At 35.2% G+C, this 27883-nt stretch overlaps 1 protein-coding gene and 1 long non-coding RNA gene across 4 annotated transcripts in view; one reads left to right on the top strand and one right to left on the bottom strand.

The window, feature by feature from the left end:
• The window catches only part of KCNJ5 (potassium inwardly rectifying channel subfamily J member 5), a 63355-nt gene extending 45291 nt beyond the window's left edge, over positions 1 to 18064 (top strand). For 2 of the 3 annotated variants that reach the window (XM_075839151.1, XM_075839152.1), the window contains exons 4-5: positions 302 to 1254; positions 17403 to 18064. In XM_075839151.1, coding sequence (XP_075695266.1) covers positions 302 to 1254; positions 17403 to 17686 — 1237 coding nt within the window. In that variant the 3' untranslated portion in view covers positions 17687 to 18064. The remainder of the gene's footprint in view (positions 1 to 301; positions 1255 to 17402) is intronic. The other variant, XM_075839153.1, reaches the window with a different exon arrangement.
• LOC142661695 (uncharacterized) lies at positions 975 to 23718 on the bottom strand. Its single transcript, XR_012850791.1, has 3 exons — positions 23634 to 23718; positions 23271 to 23355; positions 975 to 1654 (listed from the first exon to the last, which is right to left on the bottom strand). It is a non-coding gene; the product is annotated as an uncharacterized LOC142661695 (long non-coding RNA).
• Positions 23719 to 27883: the final 4165 nt, after the last annotated feature.

Genomic DNA, 27883 nt, shown 5'->3' with positions numbered 1-27883 from the left:
TAATGTTGGCCTCCCCTATAGAACAGCTGCTGTGCGGTAATTACATTCTTTGTTAGACCTAGAAGAGTTGTGCCCCATCGATAATTTGATTCCATCATGTTAGACTTGTTTTTGGTACTGGGGAAATGCAGTTATCTCTGACATCTCAGGAGTGACCATGCTTCAGAATACATTACAGAGATTAGTGATCACGCCGAATCCCTCTGTCATGTATATGTATTAATCTACCATTGACCCGGACACTGAATAAAGATGATCTTTCAAACATTGGTTTCAGTGAATGTTTTCTCTTCTCATTCAGCAGCTACACACCCATCATGGCAAGAGACTTAAGAGTTTCCATGGACCAGGACTTAGACGTTGACATAACTCCCAGGGAGTCTAAAAAGTTACCCAAACGGGCACGAGAAGACGCAGCCTTGACCGTCGATCGATTCCATCCATTCTCTGAGCACAGAAAACCTCGGCAGAGATACATGGAGAAAGACGGCAAGTGTAATGTACACCATGGCAATGTCAAAGAGACCTACCGATACTTCAGTGACCTCTTCACTACCCTAGTGGACCTCAAGTGGCATTTCAGCCTGTTCATCTTCACCCTGGTGTACACAGTTACTTGGCTATTCTTTGGACTGATTTGGTGGCTTATTGCATACATCAGGGGAGATCTTGAACATGTAGATGACAAAAGTTGGGTCCCTTGTGTGGAAAATCTTAATGGCTTTGTGTCTGCGTTTCTCTTCTCCATTGAAACCGAAACCACCATTGGTTATGGATACCGAGTAATAACCGAGAAGTGTCCTGAAGGAATTGTCTTACTGTTAATTCAAGCCATTCTGGGCTCCATAGTTAATGCCATGATGGTTGGTTGCATGTTTGTAAAGATAAGCCAACCTAAGAAACGAGCAGAGACCCTCATGTTCTCGAATAACACAGTCATTTCCCTCAGGGATGGGAAACTATGTCTGATGTTTCGTGTTGGAGATCTCCGAAGTTCTCATATTGTGGAAGCCTCTATAAGAGCCAAACTCATCAAATCCAAGCAGACAAAAGAAGGAGAATTTATTCCTCTGAATCAAACGGACATCAATGTTGGCTTTGACACCGGGGATGACCGCCTCTTCCTCGTCTCTCCACTCATCATTTCACATGAATTCAATGAGAAGAGCCCCTTTTGGGAAATGTCTCGCTCTCACCTGGAAGCTGAGGACTTTGAAATAGTTGTGATTTTGGAAGGCATGGTGGAAGCCACAGGTAAGTCATGTCTGAAGTCTTGATTAAGGATATATAAACCATTACATACACGTTATTAGGGGGAACGGAAGAGCCGATTATAGCACGCGAATTATACGACACGTAGGTTTGAATTCCAGCAGGTCTGATCTTATTTTAGAAGATTTTACGGTTTTCCATTTCTGTTACTTGTATTTAATTCCCTCGACACTCTTGGATGGAGGTCGCCGGCCCTCCTGCAATGTTAGGACTTAGAAACTGTAGTCAATATAGAGGAGTTGAAGAACATCCAGCAAAATATACTAGAACTTCATGATGCTTCTAGGTAGATGTTGCTGTTTTATTATTTTTGTACTTGCCACAAAACGCCTGGATAGTGGTCATTGGCCAAACTAGAAAGCCAGGACTTTGAGGCTGTCAACTGTGAAAGGGAAAAGTAGAAGCAAGAGGTGAGTCATTTGGCTTTATCGGTCTGTTAATAAAATATATATTATAGCGCTGTATCAATCAGATCCCGACTTTGCGTTCAACCTCTTGGAGTGCTGCCTCTCTATATATTTTTATTATTCCACATGATGCATCTTTTAAGCAGAGGTGAACACCCACCGTGTAGTATTTCAGGCTATGTTGTTCAGTATCTAGACGTAAACCTACTAAATGTATGCAGAATGACACCTATTGGCCGTACCATTGCATATGGGGTCCTCGCAGTATTTGGTCATATACTTTTTTTGGCCTATAACTGTATACATCAGTTGTATGGGCCAAATGTGATGTGAACAGAGCCTACAGTCAACCTATATATAACCCTGCTACCTATTACTACTATCGTCACTATATAATAATACTACTATCGTCACTATATAATAATACTACTATCGTCACTATATAATAATACTATCGTCACTATATAATAATACTACTATCGTCACTATATAATAATAATACTATCGTCACTATATAATAATACTACTATCGTCACTATATAATAATACCACTATCGTCACTATATAATAATACCACTATCGTCACTATATAATAATACTACTATCGTCACTATATAATAATACTATCGTCACTATATAATAATACTACTATCGTCACTATATAATAATAATACTATCGTCACTATATAATAATACTACTATCGTCACTATATAATAATACCACTATCGTCACTATATAATAATACCACTATCGTCACTATATAATAATACCACTATCGTCACTATATAATAATACTACTATCGTCACTATATAATAATACCACTATCGTCACTATATAATAATACCACTATCGTCACTATATAATAATACTACTATCGTCACTATATAATAATACTACTATCGTCACTATATAATAATACCACTATCGTCACTATATAATAATACCACTATCGTCACTGTATAATAATACTACTATCGTCACTATATAATAATACTACTATCGTCACTATATAATAATACTACTATCGTCACTATATAATACTACTATCGTCACTATATAATAATACTACTATCGTCCCTATATAATACTACTATCGTCACTATATAATAATACTACTATCGTCCCTATATAATACTACTATCGTCACTATATAATAATACCACTATCGTCACTATATAATAATACCACTATCGTCACTATATAATAATACTACTATCGTCACTATATAATAATACTACTATCGTCACTATATAATAATACTACTATCGTCACTATATAATAATACTACTATCGTCACTATATAATAATACCACTATCGTCACTATATAATAATACTACTATCGTCACTATATAATAATACTACTATCGTCACTATATAATAATACTACTATCGTCACTATATAATAATACTACTATCGTCACTATATAATAATACTATCGTCACTATATAATAATACCACTATCGTCGCTATATAATAATACTACGATCGTCACTATATCATAATACTACTATCGTCACTATATAATAATACTACTATCGTCACTATATAATAATACTACTATCGTCACTATATAATAATACTACTATCGTCACTATATAATAATACTACTATCGTCACTATATAATAATACTACTATCGTCACTATATAATAATACTACTATCGTCACTATATAATAATACTACTATCGTCACTATATAATAATACTACTATCGTCACTGTATAATACTACTACTATCGTCACTATATAATAATACTACTATCGTCACTATATAATAATACTACTATCGTCACTATATAATAATACCACTATCGTCACTATATAATAATACTACTATCGTCACTATATAATAATACCACTATCGTCACTATATAATAATACCACTATCGTCACTATATAATAATACTACTATCGTCGCTATATAATAATACTACGATCGTCACTATATCATAATACTACTATCGTCACTATATAATAATACTACTATCGTCACTATATAATAATACTACTATCGTCACTGTATAATAATACTACTATCGTCACTATATAATAATACTACTATCGTCACTATATAATAATACTACTATCGTCACTATATAATAATACTACTATCGTCACTATATAATAATACCACTATCGTCACTATATAATAATACCACTATCGTCACTATATAATAATACTACTATCGTCACTATATAATAATAATACTATCGTCACTATATAATAATACTACTATCGTCACTATATAATAATACTACTATCGTCACTATATAATAATACCACTATCGTCACTATATAATAATACCACTATCGTCACTATATAATAATACTACTATCGTCCCTATATAATAATACTACTATCGTCACTATATAATAATACTACTATCGTCACTATATAATAATACTACTATCGTCACTATATAATACTACTATCGTCACTATATAATAATACTACTATCGTCACTATATAATAATACTACTATCGTCACTATATAATAATACTACTATCGTCACTATATAATACTACTATCGTCACTATATAATAATACTACTATCGTCACTATATAATAATACTACTATCGTCACTATATAATACTACTACTATCGCCACTATATAATAATACCACTATCGTCACTATATAATAATACCACTATCGTCACTATATAATAATACCACTATCGTCACTATATAATAATACTACTATCGTCACTATATAATAATACCACTATCGTCACTATATAATAATACTACTATCGTCACTATATAATAATACTACTATCGTCACTATATAATAATACCACTATCGTCACTATATAATAATACCACTATCGTCACTATATAATAATACTACTATCGTCACTATATAATAATACTACTATCGTCACTATATAATAATACTACTATCGTCACTATATAATAATACTACTATCGTCACTATATAATAATACTATCGTCACTATATAATAATACTACTATCGTCACTATATAATACTACTATCGTCACTATATAATAATACTACTATCGTCACTATATAATAATAATACTATCGTCACTATATAATAATACTACTATCACTATATAATAATACTACTATCGTCCCTATATAATACTACTATCGTCACTATATAATAATACCACTATCGTCACTATATAATAATACCACTATCGTCACTATATAATAATACCACTATCGTCACTATATAATAATACTACTATCGTCACTATATAATAATAATACTATCGTCACTATATAATAATACTACTATCTCTATATAATAATACTACTATCGTCCCTATATAATACTACTATCGTCACTATATAATAATACCACTATCGTCACTATATAATAATACCACTATCGTCACTATATAATAATACTACTATCGTCACTATATAATAATACTACTATCGTCACTATATAATAATACTACTATCGTCACTATATAATAATACTACTATCGTCACTATATAATACTACTACTATCGCCACTATATAATAATACCACTATCGTCACTATATAATAATACTACTATCGTCACTATATAATAATACCACTATCGTCACTATATAATAATACCACTATCGTCACTATATAATAATACTACTATCGTCACTATATAATAATACTACTATCGTCACTATATAATAATACTACTATCGTCACTATATAATAATACTACTATCGTCACTATATAATAATACTACTATCGTCACTATATAATAATACCACTATCGTCACTATATAATACCACTATCGTCACTATATAATAATACTACTATCGTCACTATATAATAATACTACTATCGTCACTATATAATAATACTACTATCGTCACTATATAATAATACTACTATCGTCACTATATAATAATACTACTATCGTCACTATATAATAATACTACTATCACTATATAATAATACTACTATCGCCACTATATAATAATACCACTATCGTCACTATATAATAATACTACTATCGTCACTATATAATAATACCACTATCGTCACTATATAATAATACCACTATCGTCACTATATAATAATACTACTATCGTCACTATATAATAATACTACTATCGTCACTATATAATAATACTACTATCGTCACTATATAATAATACTACTATCGTCACTATATAATAATACTACTATCGTCACTATATAATAATACCACTATCGTCACTATATAATACCACTATCGTCACTATATAATAATACTACTATCGTCACTATATAATAATACTACTATCGTCACTATATAATAATACTACTATCGTCACTATATAATAATACTACTATCGTCACTATATAATAATACCACTATCGTCACTATATAATAATACTACTATCGTCACTATATAATAATACTACTATCGTCACTATATAATAATACTACTATCGTCACTATATAATACCACTATCGTCACTATATAATAATACTACTATCGTCACTATATAATAATACTACTATCGTCACTATATAATAATACTACTATCGTCACTATATAATAATACTACTATCGTCACTATATAATAATACTACTATCGTCACTATATAATAATACTACTATCGTCACTATATAATAATACTACTATCGTCACTATATAATAATACTACTATCGTCACTATATAATACTACTATCGTCACTATATAATACTACTATCGTCACTATATAATAATACTACTATCGTCACTATATAATAATACTACTATCGTCACTATATAATAATACTATCGTCACTATATAATAATACTACTATCGTCACTATATAATAATAATACTATCGTCACTATATAATAATAATACTATCGTCACTATATAATAATACTACTATCGTCACTATATAATAATAATACTATCGTCACTATATAATAATACTACTATCGTCACTATATAATAATACTACTATCGTCACTATATAATAATACTACTATCGTCACTATATAATAATACCACTATCGTCACTATATAATAATACTACTATCGTCACTATATAATAATACTACTATCGTCACTATATAATAATACTATCGTCACTATATAATAATACTACTATCGTCACTATATAATAATACCACTATCGTCACTATATAATAATACCACTATCGTCACTATATAATAATACCACTATCGTCACTATATAATAATACCACTATCGTCACTATATAATAATACCACTATCGTCACTATATAATAATACCACTATCGTCACTATATAATAATACCACTATCGTCACTATATAATAATACCACTATCGTCACTATATAATAATACCACTATCGTCACTATATAATAATACCACTATCGTCACTATATAATAATACTACTATCGTCACTATATAATAATACTACTATCGTCACTGTATAATAATACTACTATCGTCACTGTATAATAATACTACTCTCGTCACTGTATAATAATACTACTATCGTCCCTATATAATAATACTACTATCGTCACTATATAATAATACTACTATCGTCACTATATAATAATACTACTATCGTCACTATATAATAATACTACTATCGTCACTATATAATAATACTACTATCGTCACTATATAATAATACTACTTTCGTCACTATATAATAATACTACTATCGTCACTATATAATAATACTACTATCGTCACTATATAATAATACTACTATCGTCACTATATAATAATACTACTATCGTCACTATATAATAATACTACTATCGTCACTATATAATAATACTACTATCGTCACTATATAATAATACTACTATCGTCACTATATAATAATACTACTATCGTCACTATATAATAATACTACTATCGTCACTATATAATAATACTACTATCGTCACTATATAATAATACTACTATCGTCACTATATAATAATACTACTATCGTCACTATATAATAATACTATTGTCACTATATAATAATACTACTATCGTCACTATATAATAATACTACTATCGTCACTATATAATAATACTACTATTGTCACTATATAATAATACTACTATCGTCACTATATAATAATACTACTATCGTCACTATATAATAATACTACTATCGTCACTATATAATACTACTACTATCGTCACTATATAATAATACCACTATCGTCACTATATAATAATACTACTATCGTCACTATATAATAATACTACTATCGTCACTATATAATACTACTACTATCGTCACTATATAATACTACTATCGTCACTATATAATAATACCACTATCGTCACTATATAATAATACCACTATCGTCACTATATAATAATACCACTATCGTCACTATATAATAATACCACTATCGTCACTATATAATAATACCACTATCGTCACTATATAATAATACCACTATCGTCACTATATAATAATACCACTATCGTCACTATATAATAATACTACTATCGTCACTATATAATAATAATACTACTATCGTCGCTATATAATAATACTACTATCGTCGCTATATAATAATACTACTATCGTCGCTATATAATACTACTATCGTCACTATATAATAATACTACTATCGTCACTATATAATAATACTACTATCGTCACTATATAATAATACTACTATCGTCACTATATAATAATACTACTATCGTCACTATATAATAATACTACTATCGTCACTATATAATAATACTACTACTATCGTCACTATATAATAATACCACTATCGTCACTATATAATAATACTACTATCGTCACTATATAATAATACTACTATCGTTACCATATAATAATACTACTATCGTCACTATATAATAATACTACTATCGTTACCATATAATAATACTACTATCGTCACTATATAATAATACCACTATCGTCACTGTATAATAATACTACTATCGTCACTGTATAATAATACCACTATCGTCACTATATAATAATACTACTATCGTCACTATATAATAATACTATCGTCACTATATAATAATACTACTATCGTTACCATATAATAATACTACTATCGTCACTATATAATAATACTACTATCGTCACTATATAATAATACCACTATCGTCACTATATAATAATACTACTATCGTCACCATATAATACTACTATCGTCACTATATAATAATACTACTATCGTCACTATATAATAATACTACTATCGTCACTATATAATAATACCACTATCGTCACTATATAATAATACTACTATCGTCACCATATAATAATACTACTATCGTCACTATATAATACTACTATCGTCACTATATAATAATACTACTATCGTCACTATATAATAATACTACTATCGTTACCATATAATAATACTACTATCGTCACTATATAATAATACTACTATCGTCACTATATAATAATACCACTATCGTCACTATATAATAATACTACTATCGTCACTATATAATAATACTACTATCGTCACTATATAATAATACCACTATCGTCACTATATAATAATACCACTATCGTCACTATATAATAATACTACTATCGTCACTGTATAATAATACTACTATCGTCACTATATAATAATACCACTATCGTCACTATATAATAATACTACTATCGTCACTGTATAATACTACTACTACTATCGTCACTATATAATAATACCACTATCGTCACTATATAATAATACTACTATCGTCACTATATAATAATACTACTATCGTTACCATATAATAATACTACTATCGTCACTATATAATAATACTACTATCGTCACTATATAATAATACCACTATCGTCACTATATAATAATACTACTATCGTCACTATATAATAATACTACTATCGTCACTATATAATAATACTACTATCGTCACTATATAATAATACTACTATCGTCACTATATAATAATACTACTATCGTCACTATATAATACTACTATCGTCACTATATAATAATACTACTATCGTCACTATATAATACTACTATCGTCACTATATAATAATACTACTATCGTCACTATATAATAATACTACTATCGTCACTATATAATACTACTATCGTCACTATATAATACTACTATCGTCACTATATAATAATACTACTATCGTCACTATATAATAATACCACTATCGTCACTATATAATAATACTACTATCGTCACTATATAATAATACTACTATCGTCACTATATAATAATACTACTATCGTCACTATATAATAATACTACTATCGTCACTATATAATAATACTACTATCGTCACTATATAATGATACCACTATCGTCGCTATATAATAATACCACTATCGTCGCTATATAATAATACCACTATCGTCGCTATATAATAATACCACTATCGTCGCTATATAATAATACTACTATCGTCGCTATATAATAATACTACTATCGTCGCTATATAATACTACTATCGTCACTATATAATAATACTACTATCGTCACTATATAATAATACTACTATCGTCACTATATAATAATACTACTATCGTCACTATATAATAATACCACTATCGTCACTATATAATAATACTACTATCGTCACTATATAATAATACCACTATCGTCACTATATAATAATACTACTATCACTGTATAATAATACTACTATCGTCACTATATAATAATACTACTATCGTTACCATATAATAATACTACTATCGTCACTATATAATAATACTACTATCGTCACTATATAATAATACCACTATCGTCACTATATAATAATACTACTATCGTCACCATATAATACTACTATCGTCACTATATAATAATACTACTATCGTCACTATATAATAATACTACTATCGTCACTATATAATAATACCACTATCGTCACTATATAATAATACTACTATCGTCACCATATAATAATACTACTATCGTCACTATATAATACTACTATCGTCACTATATAATAATACTACTATCGTCACTATATAATAATACTACTATCGTTACCATATAATAATACTACTATCGTCACTATATAATAATACTACTATCGTCACTATATAATAATACCACTATCGTCACTATATAATAATACCACTATCGTCACTATATAATAATACTACTATCGTCACTATATAATAATACTACTATCGTCACTATATAATAATACTACTATCGTCACTATATAATACTACTATCGTCACTATATAATAATACTACTATCGTCACTATATAATACTACTATCGTCACTATATAATAATACTACTATCGTCACTATATAATACTACTATCGTCACTATATAATAATACTACTATCGTCACTATATAATAATACTACTATCGTCACTATATAATAATACTACTATCACTATATAATAATACCACTATCGTCACTATATAATAATACTACCATCGTCACTATATAATAATACTATCGTCACTATATAATAATACTACTATCGTCACTATATAATAATACCACTATCGTCACTATATAATAATACTACTATCGTCACCATATAATACTACTATCGTCACTATATAATAATACTACTATCGTCACTATATAATAATACTACTATCGTCACTATATAATAATACCACTATCGTCACTATATAATAATACTACTATCGTCACCATATAATAATACTACTATCGTCACTATATAATACTACTATCGTCACTATATAATAATACTACTATCGTCACTATATAATAATACTACTATCGTTACCATATAATAATACTACTATCGTCACTATATAATAATACTACTATCGTCACTATATAATAATACCACTATCGTCACTATATAATAATACTACTATCGTCACTATATAATAATACTACTATCGTCACTATATAATAATACTACTATCGTCACTATATAATACTACTATCGTCACTATATAATAATACTACTATCGTCACTATATAATACTACTATCGTCACTATATAATAATACTACTATCGTCACTATATAATACTACTATCGTCACTATATAATAATACTACTATCGTCACTATATAATAATACTACTATCGTCACTATATAATACTACTATCGTCACTATATAATACTACTATCGTCACTATATAATAATACTACTATCGTCACTATATAATAATACCACTATCGTCACTATATAATAATACTACTATCGTCACTATATAATAATACTACTATCGTCACTATATAATAATACTACTATCGTCACTATATAATAATACTACTATCGTCACTATATAATAATACTACTATCGTCACTATATAATGATACCACTATCGTCGCTATATAATAATACCACTATCGTCGCTATATAATAATACCACTATCGTCGCTATATAATAATACCACTATCGTCGCTATATAATAATACTACTATCGTCGCTATATAATAATACTACTATCGTCGCTATATAATACTACTATCGTCACTATATAATAATACTACTATCGTCACTATATAATAATACTACTATCGTCACTATATAATAATACTACTATCGTCACTATATAATAATACCACTATCGTCACTATATAATAATACTACTATCGTCACTATATAATAATACCACTATCGTCACTATATAATAATACTACTATCACTGTATAATAATACTACTATCGTCACTATATAATAATACTACTATCGTTACCATATAATAATACTACTATCGTCACTATATAATAATACTACTATCGTCACTATATAATAATACCACTATCGTCACTATATAATAATACTACTATCGTCACCATATAATACTACTATCGTCACTATATAATAATACTACTATCGTCACTATATAATAATACTACTATCGTCACTATATAATAATACCACTATCGTCACTATATAATAATACTACTATCGTCACCATATAATAATACTACTATCGTCACTATATAATACTACTATCGTCACTATATAATAATACTACTATCGTCACTATATAATAATACTACTATCGTTACCATATAATAATACTACTATCGTCACTATATAATAATACTACTATCGTCACTATATAATAATACCACTATCGTCACTATATAATAATACCACTATCGTCACTATATAATAATACTACTATCGTCACTATATAATAATACTACTATCGTCACTATATAATAATACTACTATCGTCACTATATAATACTACTATCGTCACTATATAATAATACTACTATCGTCACTATATAATACTACTATCGTCACTATATAATAATACTACTATCGTCACTATATAATACTACTATCGTCACTATATAATAATACTACTATCGTCACTATATAATAATACTACTATCGTCACTATATAATAATACTACTATCACTATATAATAATACCACTATCGTCACTATATAATAATACTACCATCGTCACTATATAATAATACTATCGTCACTATATAATAATACTATCGTCACTATATAATAATACTACTATCGTCACTATATAATAATACTACTATCGTCACTATATAATAATACTACTATCACTATATAATAATACTACTATCGTCACTATATAATAATACTACTATCGTCACTATATAATAATACTACTATCGTCACTATATAATAATACCACTATCGTCACTATATAATAATACTACTATCGTCACTATATAATAATACTACTATCGTCACTATATAATAATACTACTATCGTCACTATATAATAATACTACTATCACTATATAATAATACCACTATCGTCACTATATAATAATACTACCATCGTCACTATATAATAATACTATCGTCACTATATAATAATACTACTATCGTCACTATATAATAATACTACTATCGTCACTATATAATAATACTACTATCACTATATAATAATACTACTATCGTCACTATATAATAATACTACTATCGTCACTATATAATAATACTACTATCGTCACTATATAATAATACCACTATCGTCACTATATAATAATACCACTATCGTCACTATATAATAATACTACTATCGTCACTATATAATACTACTATCGTCGCTATATAATAATACTACTATCGTCACTATATAATAATACTACTATCGTCACTATATAATAATACTATCGTCACTATATAATAATACTACTATCGTCACTATATAATAATACTACTATCGTCACTATATAATAATACTACTATCGTCACTATATAATAATACTACTATCGTCACTATATAATAATACTACTATCGTCACTATATAATAATACTACTATCGTCACTATATAATAATACTACTATCGTCACTATATAATAATACTATCGTCACTATATAATAATACTACTATCGTCACTATATAATAATACTACTATCGTCACTATATAATACTACTATCGTCACTATATAATAATACTACTATCGTCACTATATAATAATACTACTATCGTCACTATATAATAATACTACTATCGTCACTATATAATAATACTACTATCGTCACTATATAATAATACTACTATCGTCACTATATAATAATACCACTATCGTCCCTATATAATACTACTACTATCGCCACTATATAATAATACCACTATCGCCACTATATAATAATACTACTATCGTCACTATATAATAATACTACTATCGTCACTATATAATAATACTACTATCGTCACTATATAATAATACTACTATCGTCACTATATAATAATACTACTATCGTCACTATATAATAATACTACTATCGTCACTATATAATAATACTACTATCGTCACTATATAATAATACTACTATCGTCACTATATAATAATACCACTATCGTCACCATATAATAATACTACTATCGTCACTATATAATAATACTACTATCGTCACTATATAATAATACTACTATCGTCACTATATAATAATACTACTATCGTCGCTATATAATAATACTACTATCACTATATAATAATACTACTATCGTTACCATATATTACTATTATCATTACTACTGATTACTATTATGACCATTACTATATATATATTGCTATCTTTCCTATATATTACTATTATTATTATTACTATTATGACCATTACTATATATATATATTGCTATCTTTCCTATATATTACTATTATTATTATTACTATTGATTACTATTATGATCATTACTATAGATATTACTATCATTACTACAGATTACTATTATTCTCATCTTCTTGCACATGATTTGGCCGGGATGTCCTGCTGTCACCTGGATAAATTCCCCCAATCCTTGGCTGCCGGCAGTGTTCATATTGTGGATCATGCAGATTTCTCTGTTTTCTCCGCACGGTGTTGCCGTATTCTGGACATTGATTGTAATCCCCTCTATATGTCTGAAAGCCGCAATTACTTGTTTTATGTTTCTGTCTTCCGAAGTTTCTTAGTTATGAGCAATAGTTTTACATTCTTTTTTTTTATCTTCTCTTATTTGACATACAGAATTATATTATTTTTTTTTATTGATAGACGGTTATTTACCAAACGGATGCTTTACAGAATAACAGGGGCAAATGTATATTGGATATATTATAGGTTTTTATTTTCTGGGCCAGCAATGCGTCGTTATTATGGGGGTGTAAAGCTTTGGCGGCTGGCACGATGCTGATGAGCCACGTGGGGAAGACGTGGACAGGACAGGACAATGCGTGGTCATTATTTCAGCCTGTTTATTGTTGTAGTTCACAATAATTGCAGGAACACGTCCATGTCATCGGCTTTTACCCAAATAGACAATTGTCCAAAGAATTACCGGAGGTCCGTCTGAGCTGGACAGTCACACTCCACAATATTTTGCTAGTGAATATTTGACTATCGGGACCTCATGATTTTTCACGATTCTTTTGGCACTGCGACGTTACCTTTTTGAATTATTTTGTCTCTGTTTATTACTGTTTTTTATATTGCGCTGGTTTCAATCTTTTCTACTTGTTATTGAATCACTGGACTTTACTCTCTGTTATCTGTCGGTCCATCTCGATATTTAGTGAAAGATGCCCTGTCTGTAATGGCGTAATCCTCATTATTAGTCATCATTAGCATTTCCTAATCCGATTATGTTACTCCAGTTTATCAACCGTGAAATCAATCCTGACTGACCTCACCTGCTGCAAGAATGACCAACGCTTCTCCTGGTTTATTGTGCTACAGAACTTGACATTTAACCCCTTAATGACCAGGCCATTTTGTGCGTTAATGACCAAGGATTATTTTTTGTTTTTTCACTGTTGCATTCGAAGAGTCGTAATAATTTTTTTTTATTCCGTCAATATAGCCGTATAAGGGCTTGTTTTTTGCGGGACGAATTGTGTTTTTCAATTGCATCATTTTTGGGTGCATATAATATATTGATTAACTTTTGTTTTAGGAAAGAATTGAAAGTAAACGGCTATTCCAGCATTGTTTTTCACGTTCTAAATTTACGCCGTTCACTATGCTGCATAAATAACATGTTCCCTTTAGGCTGTGTTCACACAGAGTTTTTTGCAGGAGGAAAATTCAGCCTCAAAGATTTTGCCGCGATTTTCGCCACGTTTTTCGCTCGCGCCCATTGAGTGCTACGGGCAAAAAACTCCACGAAATACGCTTTCTCTGCCTCCCATTGATGTCAATAGGAGGTCAGAGGCGTAAACGCGCGAAGATAGGGCATTTTCGGACAGTTTTTGACGAGTTTTGAGGAGCGGCTTCCGCGCCAAAAAGCTTGTCAAAATACTCCGTGTGAACAGGGCCTTATTCTATGGATCGGCACGATTATGGGGATACCAAATATGTCGAAGTTTTACGTTTTCCTACGTTTGCAAAACAAAAACCCTTTTAAAAAAAATAAAAATACTTGTTTTTGCAGCGCCGCATTTTAAGAGCCATAACTTTAGGTTTTTTTCCGTCAATGTAGCCATATGTGAGCTTGTCTTTTGCGGGACAAGGTGTAGTTTTCATTGGTAGTCATTTGGGGTACATGGGACTTATCGATTTACTTTTATTTTATTTTTTATGGTGGGAATGTGAGAAAAAAATGAATTTTGCCATAGTTTTTAGCGTTTTTATATTGGCTACATTTACTCTACCTGTTACTCCACTGGTACATTTCCATTACTTTTATTGTGACATAGATACTAATGTGAAGCAGGGAACGCGTCTGCGGTGATTTTCATATAACCTGGTTTAGGCACAAGAACCTATAAATCATTATTTGACCCCCCCCCCCCCCCCCCGGGTTAGCTCTAAAACTAACTTTATTCCCTGTTTCAAGGGACATTAAGCAGAGCAATAAATAACCTGCGCAGCACAGGAGCCGGACAACCAATGCTTAACCCCTTCTTTACAGGCAGAAGATTAGACGCCCGTTACATGGAGGATCGATGAGTGGTTGAATAAAAATCACTCATTTATTGCAGTTTGCCTTGATCCAGACTCAAGACCAGTTTATACTTCTAATAGCAGATCTGATCCTTTTCTGGAACCGGCATGTCCCTATATATTATACCGGCTGCTGGAAATGCTATCACTGCCCGCCAGTCCTGACTACTGGTTGGCCATTTTACCATACCCAATAGTCAACGACACTCGTTAAATCTGTCCATCTTGCTGGGTATACCGCGTGCAGCATTTACGGGAGCAGTTTTTGCTTCCATGTTCTGGGCCTGCAGCCTGGGATCTGACCCCAGAACCTCCTTAAATGCCATAGAAATAAATCTTACAGAACTTTGCCAGTAAGATGTTACTCTGCTGGGAATCCCTTCAGCCATAGGTGACAGACATATAGGGACTTTTGTGCGTTGCCACTTTTTAAATGTTTTTTAATTTTTTTTATGATCCTTGTAGGCATGACTTGCCAAGCACGCAGCTCCTATGTGGCTACAGAGGTTTTATGGGGACACCGATTCATCCCAGTCCTTACTCTGGAAAAGGGATTTTATGAAGTGGATTATACAACCTTTCACGACACTTACGAGACCCCCACGCCCACCTGTAGTGCTAAAGAGCTGGAGGAATTACAACGAGGGGATCGTCTCTTCCACCAACTTCACACGCTACAGAGGAACGAGAGAACGCAGAATGGGGCCCCCAGGTCAGAGAAACACAACATGGGAACACAAGCGGATTAAACTGGGAGAAGCTGAATGACTTGTGCTCAAGGACGCTACAAGTCTCCAGCTGGAGGAGATGTGATCTGGTTTCTAGTCTTGGATCCTGACAATCTCTGTCCTGATAGATGCTGGAGAAGACTTGTGGGTGGATGACGTGGACAGCGGAGGTCTTACATCCAGCGGGTCTTCTGTATCCGGACGCCATACATCACGTGGTGACCTCTTTTTTTCTGCTCGTTTTCTTTGCAGCGAGAGGAATAGTCAGTATTTGTACTTCACGAGCACTCAGAAATCCAGTATTCTGGTCCCGATGTTTTTCACTGCAGGAATAGTGGGACGTGTATATCGGGGTAACTTTCACTAATGTTGTAACCATGACAGATTAAAAATATAAAACTTTGCACATTGGAAATAGTTTTTTGTCTTCATGTTGATTTGATTGTTCCCGTGTCCAGGAGATTAGGACGCGGTTCCCAGTCAATGTTTCCTATAAAAACGCCGTACTCACGGAATACATCAATACAACATTATATTTCAATGGTTACATTGTTTTGTTTATTTTTTTTATAAAAAGTAATATTCCAGCTCTCGACGACCTGTGCATTCGACGGGTAACACCATTTTACTTTAAATTCTGCTCCTTTTCATGTTTTAAAAGTTACATTTTAGTCTCTTTTCAGATCTTAGAGATTTTGATACTACAAAGTGGCATACTATGTCATCTGTTCAACAATTTGGCTGTTATTTTCACTTGTTTGGCCCTTTATCCCTATATACATGTAGGACTCTTGATGATGTGATCTGCGGATGATGGGAGGCGTCCACTCTCGCAGGGAAGTTGTTTCAGCCGTGCGTCATTTTCACTGCTCGTTCTAGTCTCATCAACCTTCCTAAAACCACCAGCCAATCTCCTCCTCATAGGGATGAACGGGCACAAAGCAGATATTCATGTTAGTGGAGGGATCTGTAGGTGACAAATATTCATCAAGTTCTATTATAGGTTATTAAATCTCCTTGTTTGTGACCATTTTATTTGCTTGAGTTGACACTTAACAGGGGAGTAGAGATGAGCACATTTTTTCCTTCCGTTTTAGGCCATTTTACCATGATCATAATACGGGGGCTTTTTTGGGCTGGTAAAACCGCCGCAACACCTGAACCTCCTGCGATTCAAGAAAACCGTTGTTTGGCTCCATACACGTTACATTTTTGTCCCACATTTAACATATACGCCAGGAAAAAGCTCCCGACGTATATGTTAAATGTAGGCTGTGACTGACGCCTAACAGTGGCATTCGTGAACTCTCATGACGTATGCATTATAGCCTATGGGTGACAGATGCCACTGTAAGGCATCTGTTAAACACATTTGTTACTTTTAGCCTATAATGGTATCCATGAAACGAATACGTCATGAAAAGCTATTGATAAGATCATGGCGTTTGCAGTGGCATCAATCATCATCCATAGGCTACCATGTTAAAAAAAAAATCCATCCCGCAGATTCCAGTACAAAAAAAATATATATAATTTTTATTTTTTTTGTAATGGAATAACAGAATATACTTCACTGTTCTAATTGTAATTATTTTGTTTGGCAGTATACTGACATGCCGACCAGACGAAGACCGAAAGGACACTCTTTTGGTCTCTGTCTGACAATGGAGTCTTCTGGACAGGTTTGGCGTAGACACCGGGAGCTGGGTAGGTCCCTAACGTTTGTAATACGGCTGCGTAAAAAAGCAACTGTAGTCCGCTCGTGTGAAGTGGCCGTAGAGTTTCTGCTAATTTGCAAATTGGGTCACATTTTCCCAGCCATTTGGATGCATTGTGCAAATTGAGATTGATTTATGGCGAGTTTCAGAGAATCCAAGGCAATCCATTCTCTCACTGTATTCTATGGACTGGCAAACATGCCAATCGGCAAATATGGCAAAACCATTTGCTCCATCTCCTTCATGGGTGTAGCTTTGACAACATAAATGAGTTCCTGCCCCATCACAAGGAACTTCTTGAAATATGAAACCATCAAGGGGTCAACCAAATCCTAGGATCTTCTGTGGGCCGCCTGTGTACCTTGGGTTTTATTTCTGGCTTTGTGCTAGTTGTACCCCTGTCTTCAGGTGTAATACCGTACTGCTTAATAATCGAGTCCTCCAGATTTGTATGTGTGGAGGGTATGAATCCTGCTGAGGATGATGGGGGCTGGTGAGCAGTGTGACAATAAGGCTGGATTCACACGAGCGTGGCGTTTATGCGCACGCAAAAACGTGGCGTTTTGCCTGCGCAAAAGCCACTTAACAGCTCCGTGTGTCATCAGCATTTTCGCGCAGCAGCCATCATGACACTCCGTTTGGATGTTTGTAAACAGAAAAGCACGTGGTGCTTTTCTGTTTTCATTCATACTTTTGACAGCTGTTGCGTGAATCACGCTGTTCGCACGGAAGTGCTTCCGTGCAACATGCGTGGTTTTCACGCACCCATTGACTTCAATGGGTGCGTGATTCGCGCAAAACGCCCAAAGAACGGACATGTCGTGACTTTTCCAGCAGACTCACGCTGAGTAAAAATCACGGACATGTCTGCACGGCCCCAAAGACTAATATAGGTCCGTGCAACTCGCGTGAAAATCACGCGCGTTGCACGGACGTTTTTCCTGTTCGTCTGAATAAAGCCTAACTTCCATCGGCTGTAATGCTCCTACTTGACATTGAGCACCGCAATGTGTATCGTACAATAGGGAACGTTCTGCAGAACACAATCTTATTGGGAGGATGTCTATTTTTTTTGCTGTAAATAGACAAATGTCATCACATGTGGGTGAAATTTATCCATCCGAAACAATTTCCTCCTGTTTGTCTCGCCCACCTCTTGTTTTTTTTTATTGTGCATTTAATGGCATTGAGCCAACCTGTCTATAAGATCTAGTGTGTTAATGGAGGCACTTAAAGGAGGTGGACGGTGACGACCTTCATCGCGGCTGCATCCAGCAATAAGACATGTGCAGGGTTTACTGTGGTGATCCCGGCTCAGTGCTGTGTACACTATATGGTTCTGTAGAAATGACTACGTAGAGCTGGAATATCCTGAAGGACGAGCGGCTTTGTGAGCACAACATAGACCGGATGTGTCCGAGAAAGCTAGAGACGTTTAAGACATGAAAGCTGAGCTGTACTTGGTTGCTACGGGCAACAAGACCAATTTAACCATTCGACTGTTTCGATAAATTAGGTCCAATATCAGTCTAAGTAAAAGGAGAGGGGGGAGTGATTTGCACCTTTTAAAGACCACACTCACTTTTCTCGTGACTCCCCAAATTTTGAAGAGATACAAGAAAAGTCGCAAATTTTACCGCTAAAATGTTTCAAGTGAGGACGAAACCTGCGTACACTGCTTCATAAATGCGGGCCCGTGTCTATATGGATACGTTTTTCTTTTTTTTTTCACCTTATCGTTACATGAAGTAAATTTTGTTTATTTAGATGTTGTTCAAGTAACCAAAATACATAGGGGCAAACTTCTAAAGTGCCATATTGATGAAGCCCCTGCGTCACTTTCTCCGACGCTCATAAATGTGGACGGGGTTTCAAAGCCAAACCAAACACGGCTCCGTTATCAAAGGTGCACTGATGGGTCGTCCTTTGTCTATAATGATGATCGGCCCAATTTTAGCATTTATTCCTCCACAAATGTTTCTGCCGTTGTCTTGTGCACATGAGATGTAGGAAAATGAACGTCTTGTTAGCAGGGAAGAGGCTGCGACGTGCGCGCGGAGCAGATGTTACTATAGTGATGAGAAGTCCTTCATCTCGTCTCGCGGCAGATAATGGATATTAATGTGGATTTTCTTGGCGCTATGTAGTGTAATACTTCACATTCATTCTCGTTGATCGCTGCCGGTTTACACGGCCCACGTCCCGCTGTGTAATAGGCCCCTCAGACTGGCGTCTCATACACCAGTCCTTATCCTGTCTTCATTGCAATAAAATGCGCTACGTTTATTAAGCGTTTCACGGCTCCTAATAAATTTGGCTCATTGTTGACTGTCTGTGCACCAGATACTAATCTCTAGATTTATCTTCTAAATTTATGTGAATTTCCGGCCTAAATTATAGTAACTCTGTTGGAATGACGATGGTCCCTCCAGCATAACTACATCCGCTTTTTTTGCCATTTAAAAGTGGCGAGAGGAGTAAAAAGTTCAACATTTTAGTGCAGATTTAGTCATAAAATTTGCAACTTTTACATGCAAGAAATCTGGCGTAAGTCCCTTAATAAATTACACCCTTTATGTTTCAATACGTCAACTTTTTAAAATCTTTGCTTGCGGTCAGTGAATGGGAACATTTCAATTTACATTCAGAGGCTAAAGACTTGTTTGATGATCTGACTTTGCATAGCTGCAATTTGTTACAATGTATCAGTGTAGGTAAAAGCTGTCAGTCCGTAGTCGGAGCAATAAAACGAATGTTGCTTTGTTTAGCTGGCAGAGCATTAGCTCCGCAGCGACTGACAATCTGCAACATCTGCTTTATGAAGTCAAACGTACGGTTGTTATTGGAGCTGATGTGGAAGGATGGACGCAGAATCTGTAATAGGGCCCCAAACTGCACTAAGCCTCTGGCATTTACAACTACTAAAAATAAAAGTAAGATTTCTTCAAAAAACTTCAGATTTGTGCGCCGAATACTTATTTTTCATTTCAGGGCCCCCAAACTATCATGTCACTTATAGTACTGGTCTCCTCATTTGGGGCAGTGATCATTTAGGCTCTAGGTCCCCACTGAGACCCCTGGATAGAATGTGTAAAATATCATATTTGTGCAGTTCTAGACGTTTCTGATGCATCTTTACATTATAAAGGTTTATATTGCTCTTGTATTTGTATATTTCAGTCCTCGCACCTTCCGCGCAGAGTTACAGCCGCCCCGTATTGCGGTGGGTTTTTCCTAGCGCTGTGAGGAGTTGTGGCAGCGATCCTCAGGACAGATCTGTCTTGTCTTCCTCCCACCTCCCGGTCCACAAGAGGTGTTAAACTTATCTGCAAGTCTGTTAGGAGACATGAGGTGTCACTGCCAGCAGAATGGAGGCACAAAATTCACCCGGGTTCTGCTTTTATAGATTTAAAGGCACAGGCGCACACATCTAGGAATTCTTCAATTTTATTTTTGGGAGGCAGAAGTGGAGCCAGCTGTTTTATTATGTTGCTGTTGAATGGTTTTACCCCTCATGACACTGTACCTGGTCTTTAAGGAGTGACAAGTCACATGGGAATGTTATGGAGGTGCCCGCATGGCAGGTTACCAGTTTATCTCCAACCCAAGGTCATCGCTAAAGAGGGGGCTGAGGTAGCAGTCGCAATGGGCCTGGTGCTTGAGGGGGGCCCAAAAGGTCCCTCAGCCACATAATAAGACACCAGTATTACACATGCCACATGGCAGGTGAGTGCCTGGTATAGATTTTGCGTTGGGGCTCAGGAGCTTCAGGTCACGTCTCTGCTGATACCAGAAGATAAAATAACAGCATTTCTAGAGAATGACGGCGCCTCTTTAAATTGAGAGGATTATTATTGGGTGTAATGTGCGAGCGGACTGCAGTTTACCTAGGAGTGATCGCCGCACTTCTTCTTGTATCTGAATGACCACGTCTTATCTTATGCTTTTTCGGATCCAATTTTTTGCCTTTACCTGTGAATGGCGTTAGAAAGACTTAATTTGCTTGCATTCATTTTACCTTTGATGTGAATCTGCCCTAAGTGTTCCCTTTATACTTCTCCTCTATGTGGAATCCCCTCTTGGGCACCACATAATCTGTACACTTGACTCCTAATTATTTTCCCCTTTGTGCCCCTCTCTTCATGGACTGGCATTATATTGAGTTATGTATTGTTTGCAGTAAAGGTCACACAATGAATGTCTTTCCAAGTCACTGATTTTTACTGCTTCCTCGCCTGTAGGTATTTTACCTGCTCCTGGAGTTTTGTGACGGCTCTTAAAGGGAAGAATTTAGCAAAAACCCTCAGCCCTGGATGGTTCTCAGCGGCGCATGTCAGGATGTCCTTGACTGCGTGAGAACTCGTCTGACCTCACAGGAACGACAAATGTTTCCATGGAAACTCCTGATCCGTGAGCCCAGAACTAAAACCGCCGTGCGCTCGACATCTTCCACTTCACTTTATTCCCATAGAGCGGCTTATTTTATAGACTGAACTGTGTGGTGTTGGGGTTAAAGTTGTCATGCAAAGACTTGTATGGACCCCGATATTCATCCGCACTCTTCTCCATGTCTGGTATTATATTGCCGCCTCATTCAGATGAATACCAAACACAAACCACACGGACAAGGGTGTTAATGGAAAAATTCAGAAATGATGTACCCCTCTAAATACAGAGGAGTGGACGAAGAGCCACCACGTGGTGTGCCAAAATGTAGAACACGGTCCCCTCATCTTCTCTACAAACTGGGACCAGATTGCATCTAGATTTGTTGGGGTTTAAAGTCCACCCAAAAGTGACGTTCTGAAATCTTCCTGAATTCCAGCGTAAGGACATATCCTGTCATCCTGATGCCGTCCCGCTGGTTCGAGTTGTGTCTCGTATTTGGAAAGGTGCGCGGCCAGTCACCGTGATGATTGATCCAGAGTGACATCACCACAGAGGACAGCAACTGGCAGGCGACATGCAGTCCTTATGGACTACTCCCCATAACAAACTCCTCCTAACATTGAGCCTCAGGGGATGCAGTAGACCAGCAGCCGGAGTGAAGTCTATTGGAAAGCTTCTTATTATATTGCCGTTTTAGGCCTATAGAAACCAGGTTTTAGAAGTTTTGAGAACCCGCCTTAAAATGTTGCATCACAGATTTGTAGTATAGGGTCGGGGGTATTCTGTAAAGCATATATAGTCCAAGCTCCCTGACTCCACCGATGGCGACTTCATGCACCTGTAACATAACAGAAGACCATAGACCAAAGCCAAAACAGCATCTTCTATGAGAGCGTAAATGTGGGGGGGGGGGGAGGGGGGACTGTTCTAAAAATGGTGCCGTGAAGTGATGACTTGTACCTCAGTAAACCCCTCACGTTGCTCTGGCGGTCGTGTCTTGGGTGTTATAACCGCTACTTATATTTAATTCTGTGTTTGCCCCTTGATCTTAATGTGAGAAGAATTAGCAGAGATGATGTTTTGCTGAGGGAGACGGGTGTTTTGTGAGGAGGATGATTTGAAGTGTCAGAAGAGAAGGATAAGAAGTGGTTCTAGATATGATATCTGCAGTATATTCCTGATAACAGCCGGGACACTCGTCTCTGGAATGTGAGAATTCGTGGCACCAGCCTCCTCTATCTGACATCGAATCCCAGACCATGAGTGGTGCAAATGTATTAGAATAATAACCTGATAATATACTGGAACCAATAGTCCCATCCAGTGTCGCCATATTCAGTCTGACCCAATGAGCTGGAGCAGTTCCGTCAGTCCAGTGTAGTCTGGTGCAGGATCTTCTGCTGTTTGCTGAATGTGAAGCTGATTTTAACCAAATGTATTAAAGGGATTGTCCAGGATTAGAAAAAAAGATCTGCCGCATCCATCCAGCTGTATCTGGTACTCCAGCGAATAGGACTGAACTGCAATACCAGACATAGACAGACGTGGCGCAGGTTCTGATCCTTTAGGCCTTATTCACACAAACGTGTTTTACGTCCGTGATACGCGTGTAAAAATCATGCGCGTCGCACGGACCTATGTTAGTCTATGGGGCCGTTCAGACAGTCCGTGATTTTCACGCAGCGTAAAACTCACGACATGTCCTATACTTGTCCGTTTTTCACGCATCACGCACACATTGAAGTCATTGGGTGCGTGATAACCGCGCACGGCACATGGAAGCACTTCCATGTGTCGCGCAACAGTAGATAAAGAAATGAAGGAAAAAATAAAAGCACCTCCTTCATTTATTTTTCTAAACTTCAAAACTGCGTGTCATAAGCATGGCATATGCGAGAAAGCCAGGCAGCCAACACAGATGACACACGGAACTGCAACGAGCGCAAAACGCTGCGTGTCAATCCGGCCTTCTTTACAGAAAACTGGAGGACCCCTGTAAACTGTCCGGGGAGATGTTCAATGATTCTGTGTATTTCTTCACAATCTGGTCCAGGCCCAAAGACCATTGTACGGCCTGGAGATGCTGTGACTTGGGCCACCGCTTGTATCTCCGGGGCCTTCGTGATAGGAAATGCTGCAGACTTCTCCTTATTACAGCAGGACCATGGACAGCAGCAGCAGCGGCGTCTCCTCCAATAATGAAGTCTCTGTCACCACCGCAATGTTAAGAGCGGCCACAAGTGTAAGAATCTGTAACTAACGGTCATACCTCACATCTAATGCTAGGACTTCGTTCACACATATGGATTGGACGCAACTTTCACCCCCTTTTACATGACGGGTTAAAATCTGCATTGAAAATCTGCGACATGTGAACTCAATCCAAAGCTTCATACGAGATCAGATAGATCGGCGATTATAGACCGGACAGTCAGTGGAGGTGAATTTATTACAGTTGTGCAGGCGCTAAAGTATCACAGACAACAACGTTCTTTCCGCGGGGAGAAAAGTCCTATTGATTAGTTTGTATTGGATACCAGCAATGTATTCCGCAGCAGTGATCGTAGATTGTAATCACACCCATCATCCCTCCCACCAAACTATTACCCCTATCTCATATACAATGTATTTCTCTCATCCCTCTGTCCACAGGAGCTTACAATGACATTTTTAACTCTCGCACATAGGCCTTGTTTACACAGTGCAGATTTGATGTTGGTTTTGCATGCATTTTTTTTAAGCCACAACCAGAATTAGATCCAGGAAATCAGACCTATAAGGCTAAGGCTTTCATTTCTAAATTTTTTCCTGGTTTTGGCTTAAAAAAAGCAAAATCTGCTGTGTGAACAAGGACGTAACTGGGTCCAGTTTCAGGGAAAGACAAATAACCTATAAATCTGTATGTGGAGTGTAGGAGGAAAACCACCTGAACGCAGGGAGATCATACACGCTCCATGTAGATGTGGCCCCCGGTCAGACTCTGATCTAGGACGCCAGCGCTGCAAGACAACAATTGAGCCACCCACATCGAGTATATTGGTGCCGGTGCCATACAACACAACAAAGCTGCCCGGGAAGTCAGCTGGGCAGAGGCGGCAAACCTCACTATATTCTACAGCACTGCACACAGATGGTAATCACTCCCATCATCACCTTCTAATCCCCCTATATTACTCCCATTATCCCTGTCCCCAGAAGATCACAATCTAGTCTCCCTATTACACACACTGCGACCAGTTACCCTCAGGCTGGATTCACACAGTGTTTTGCTGCGTTTTTGATGCCGATATGAATTCCTTTTTTTTTTTTTTTTTGGTGTGGCCAGATGTTTCATTAACCGGTTCAGGACTGCGCTATTATGAGCATTCCGAACCAGACACGTTTAGGGCCGGTTCCCATCAGCTCAGGCTTTCCGTTCAGGGGTTCTGTTGGAGATTTCCATCGTGGAACCCCTCAAAGGAAAGGCAAACTGAAACCTTAGCTTCCGTTTCCATCACCATTGATATCAAAGGTGACGGAAACATTGCTAATATCGCTGCTTTTATCTTCTCTTCAGGGTCCACGGTAGTCACTGACTGCTGGGACTTGACATTCAGCTGCCCGAACGCTCGGACAGCCACTTAGAACCTGCGCTGTAAATACCCTATGGCGCGGGTTTTAATGCCCCCGACCGCCGTATGTTTATATACAGCCGGCGGTCGGGAACCGGTTAAAGTCTATAGTAAAATATGAAATGCACTACACACAACTGCGTTTTGGTTTGTGGCGTTTTTTTTCCCAAACGCAGCGTGTTCTGGGTATGGCGGTTTTTCAGGTGGTTTTCCCATAGGCTTCTCTATGGAAATTAAAAAAGCCAGAAAATAATTAAGTGCAAAATGACACCGTATAAAAAAACACCACTAGAAAAGCATGTTTCATTTGAATATTTCTGTGTGTGAATGAGGCCTAAGGCGAAGCTCACATGAATCTCCATATTACAGTAGAAGCAGATTGAACAAATCTCATCCACACGCTGGGGAAAAAAAGATGTGCGGAATCTGAGCGGCAGCGCTTATTCTCCGTCTGCCGCGTGTCAATTTTGTCTTGGAAAACGCTGCAGAATGTCCAGATG

The sequence above is a fragment of the Rhinoderma darwinii genome, chromosome 10 (assembly GCF_050947455.1).
Source record: "Rhinoderma darwinii isolate aRhiDar2 chromosome 10, aRhiDar2.hap1, whole genome shotgun sequence".
NCBI classification, from domain to species: domain Eukaryota; kingdom Metazoa; phylum Chordata; class Amphibia; order Anura; family Rhinodermatidae; genus Rhinoderma; species Rhinoderma darwinii.
Note: the sequence above shows the minus strand (reverse complement) of the source record. Positions and strands in the feature narration are given on the sequence as shown.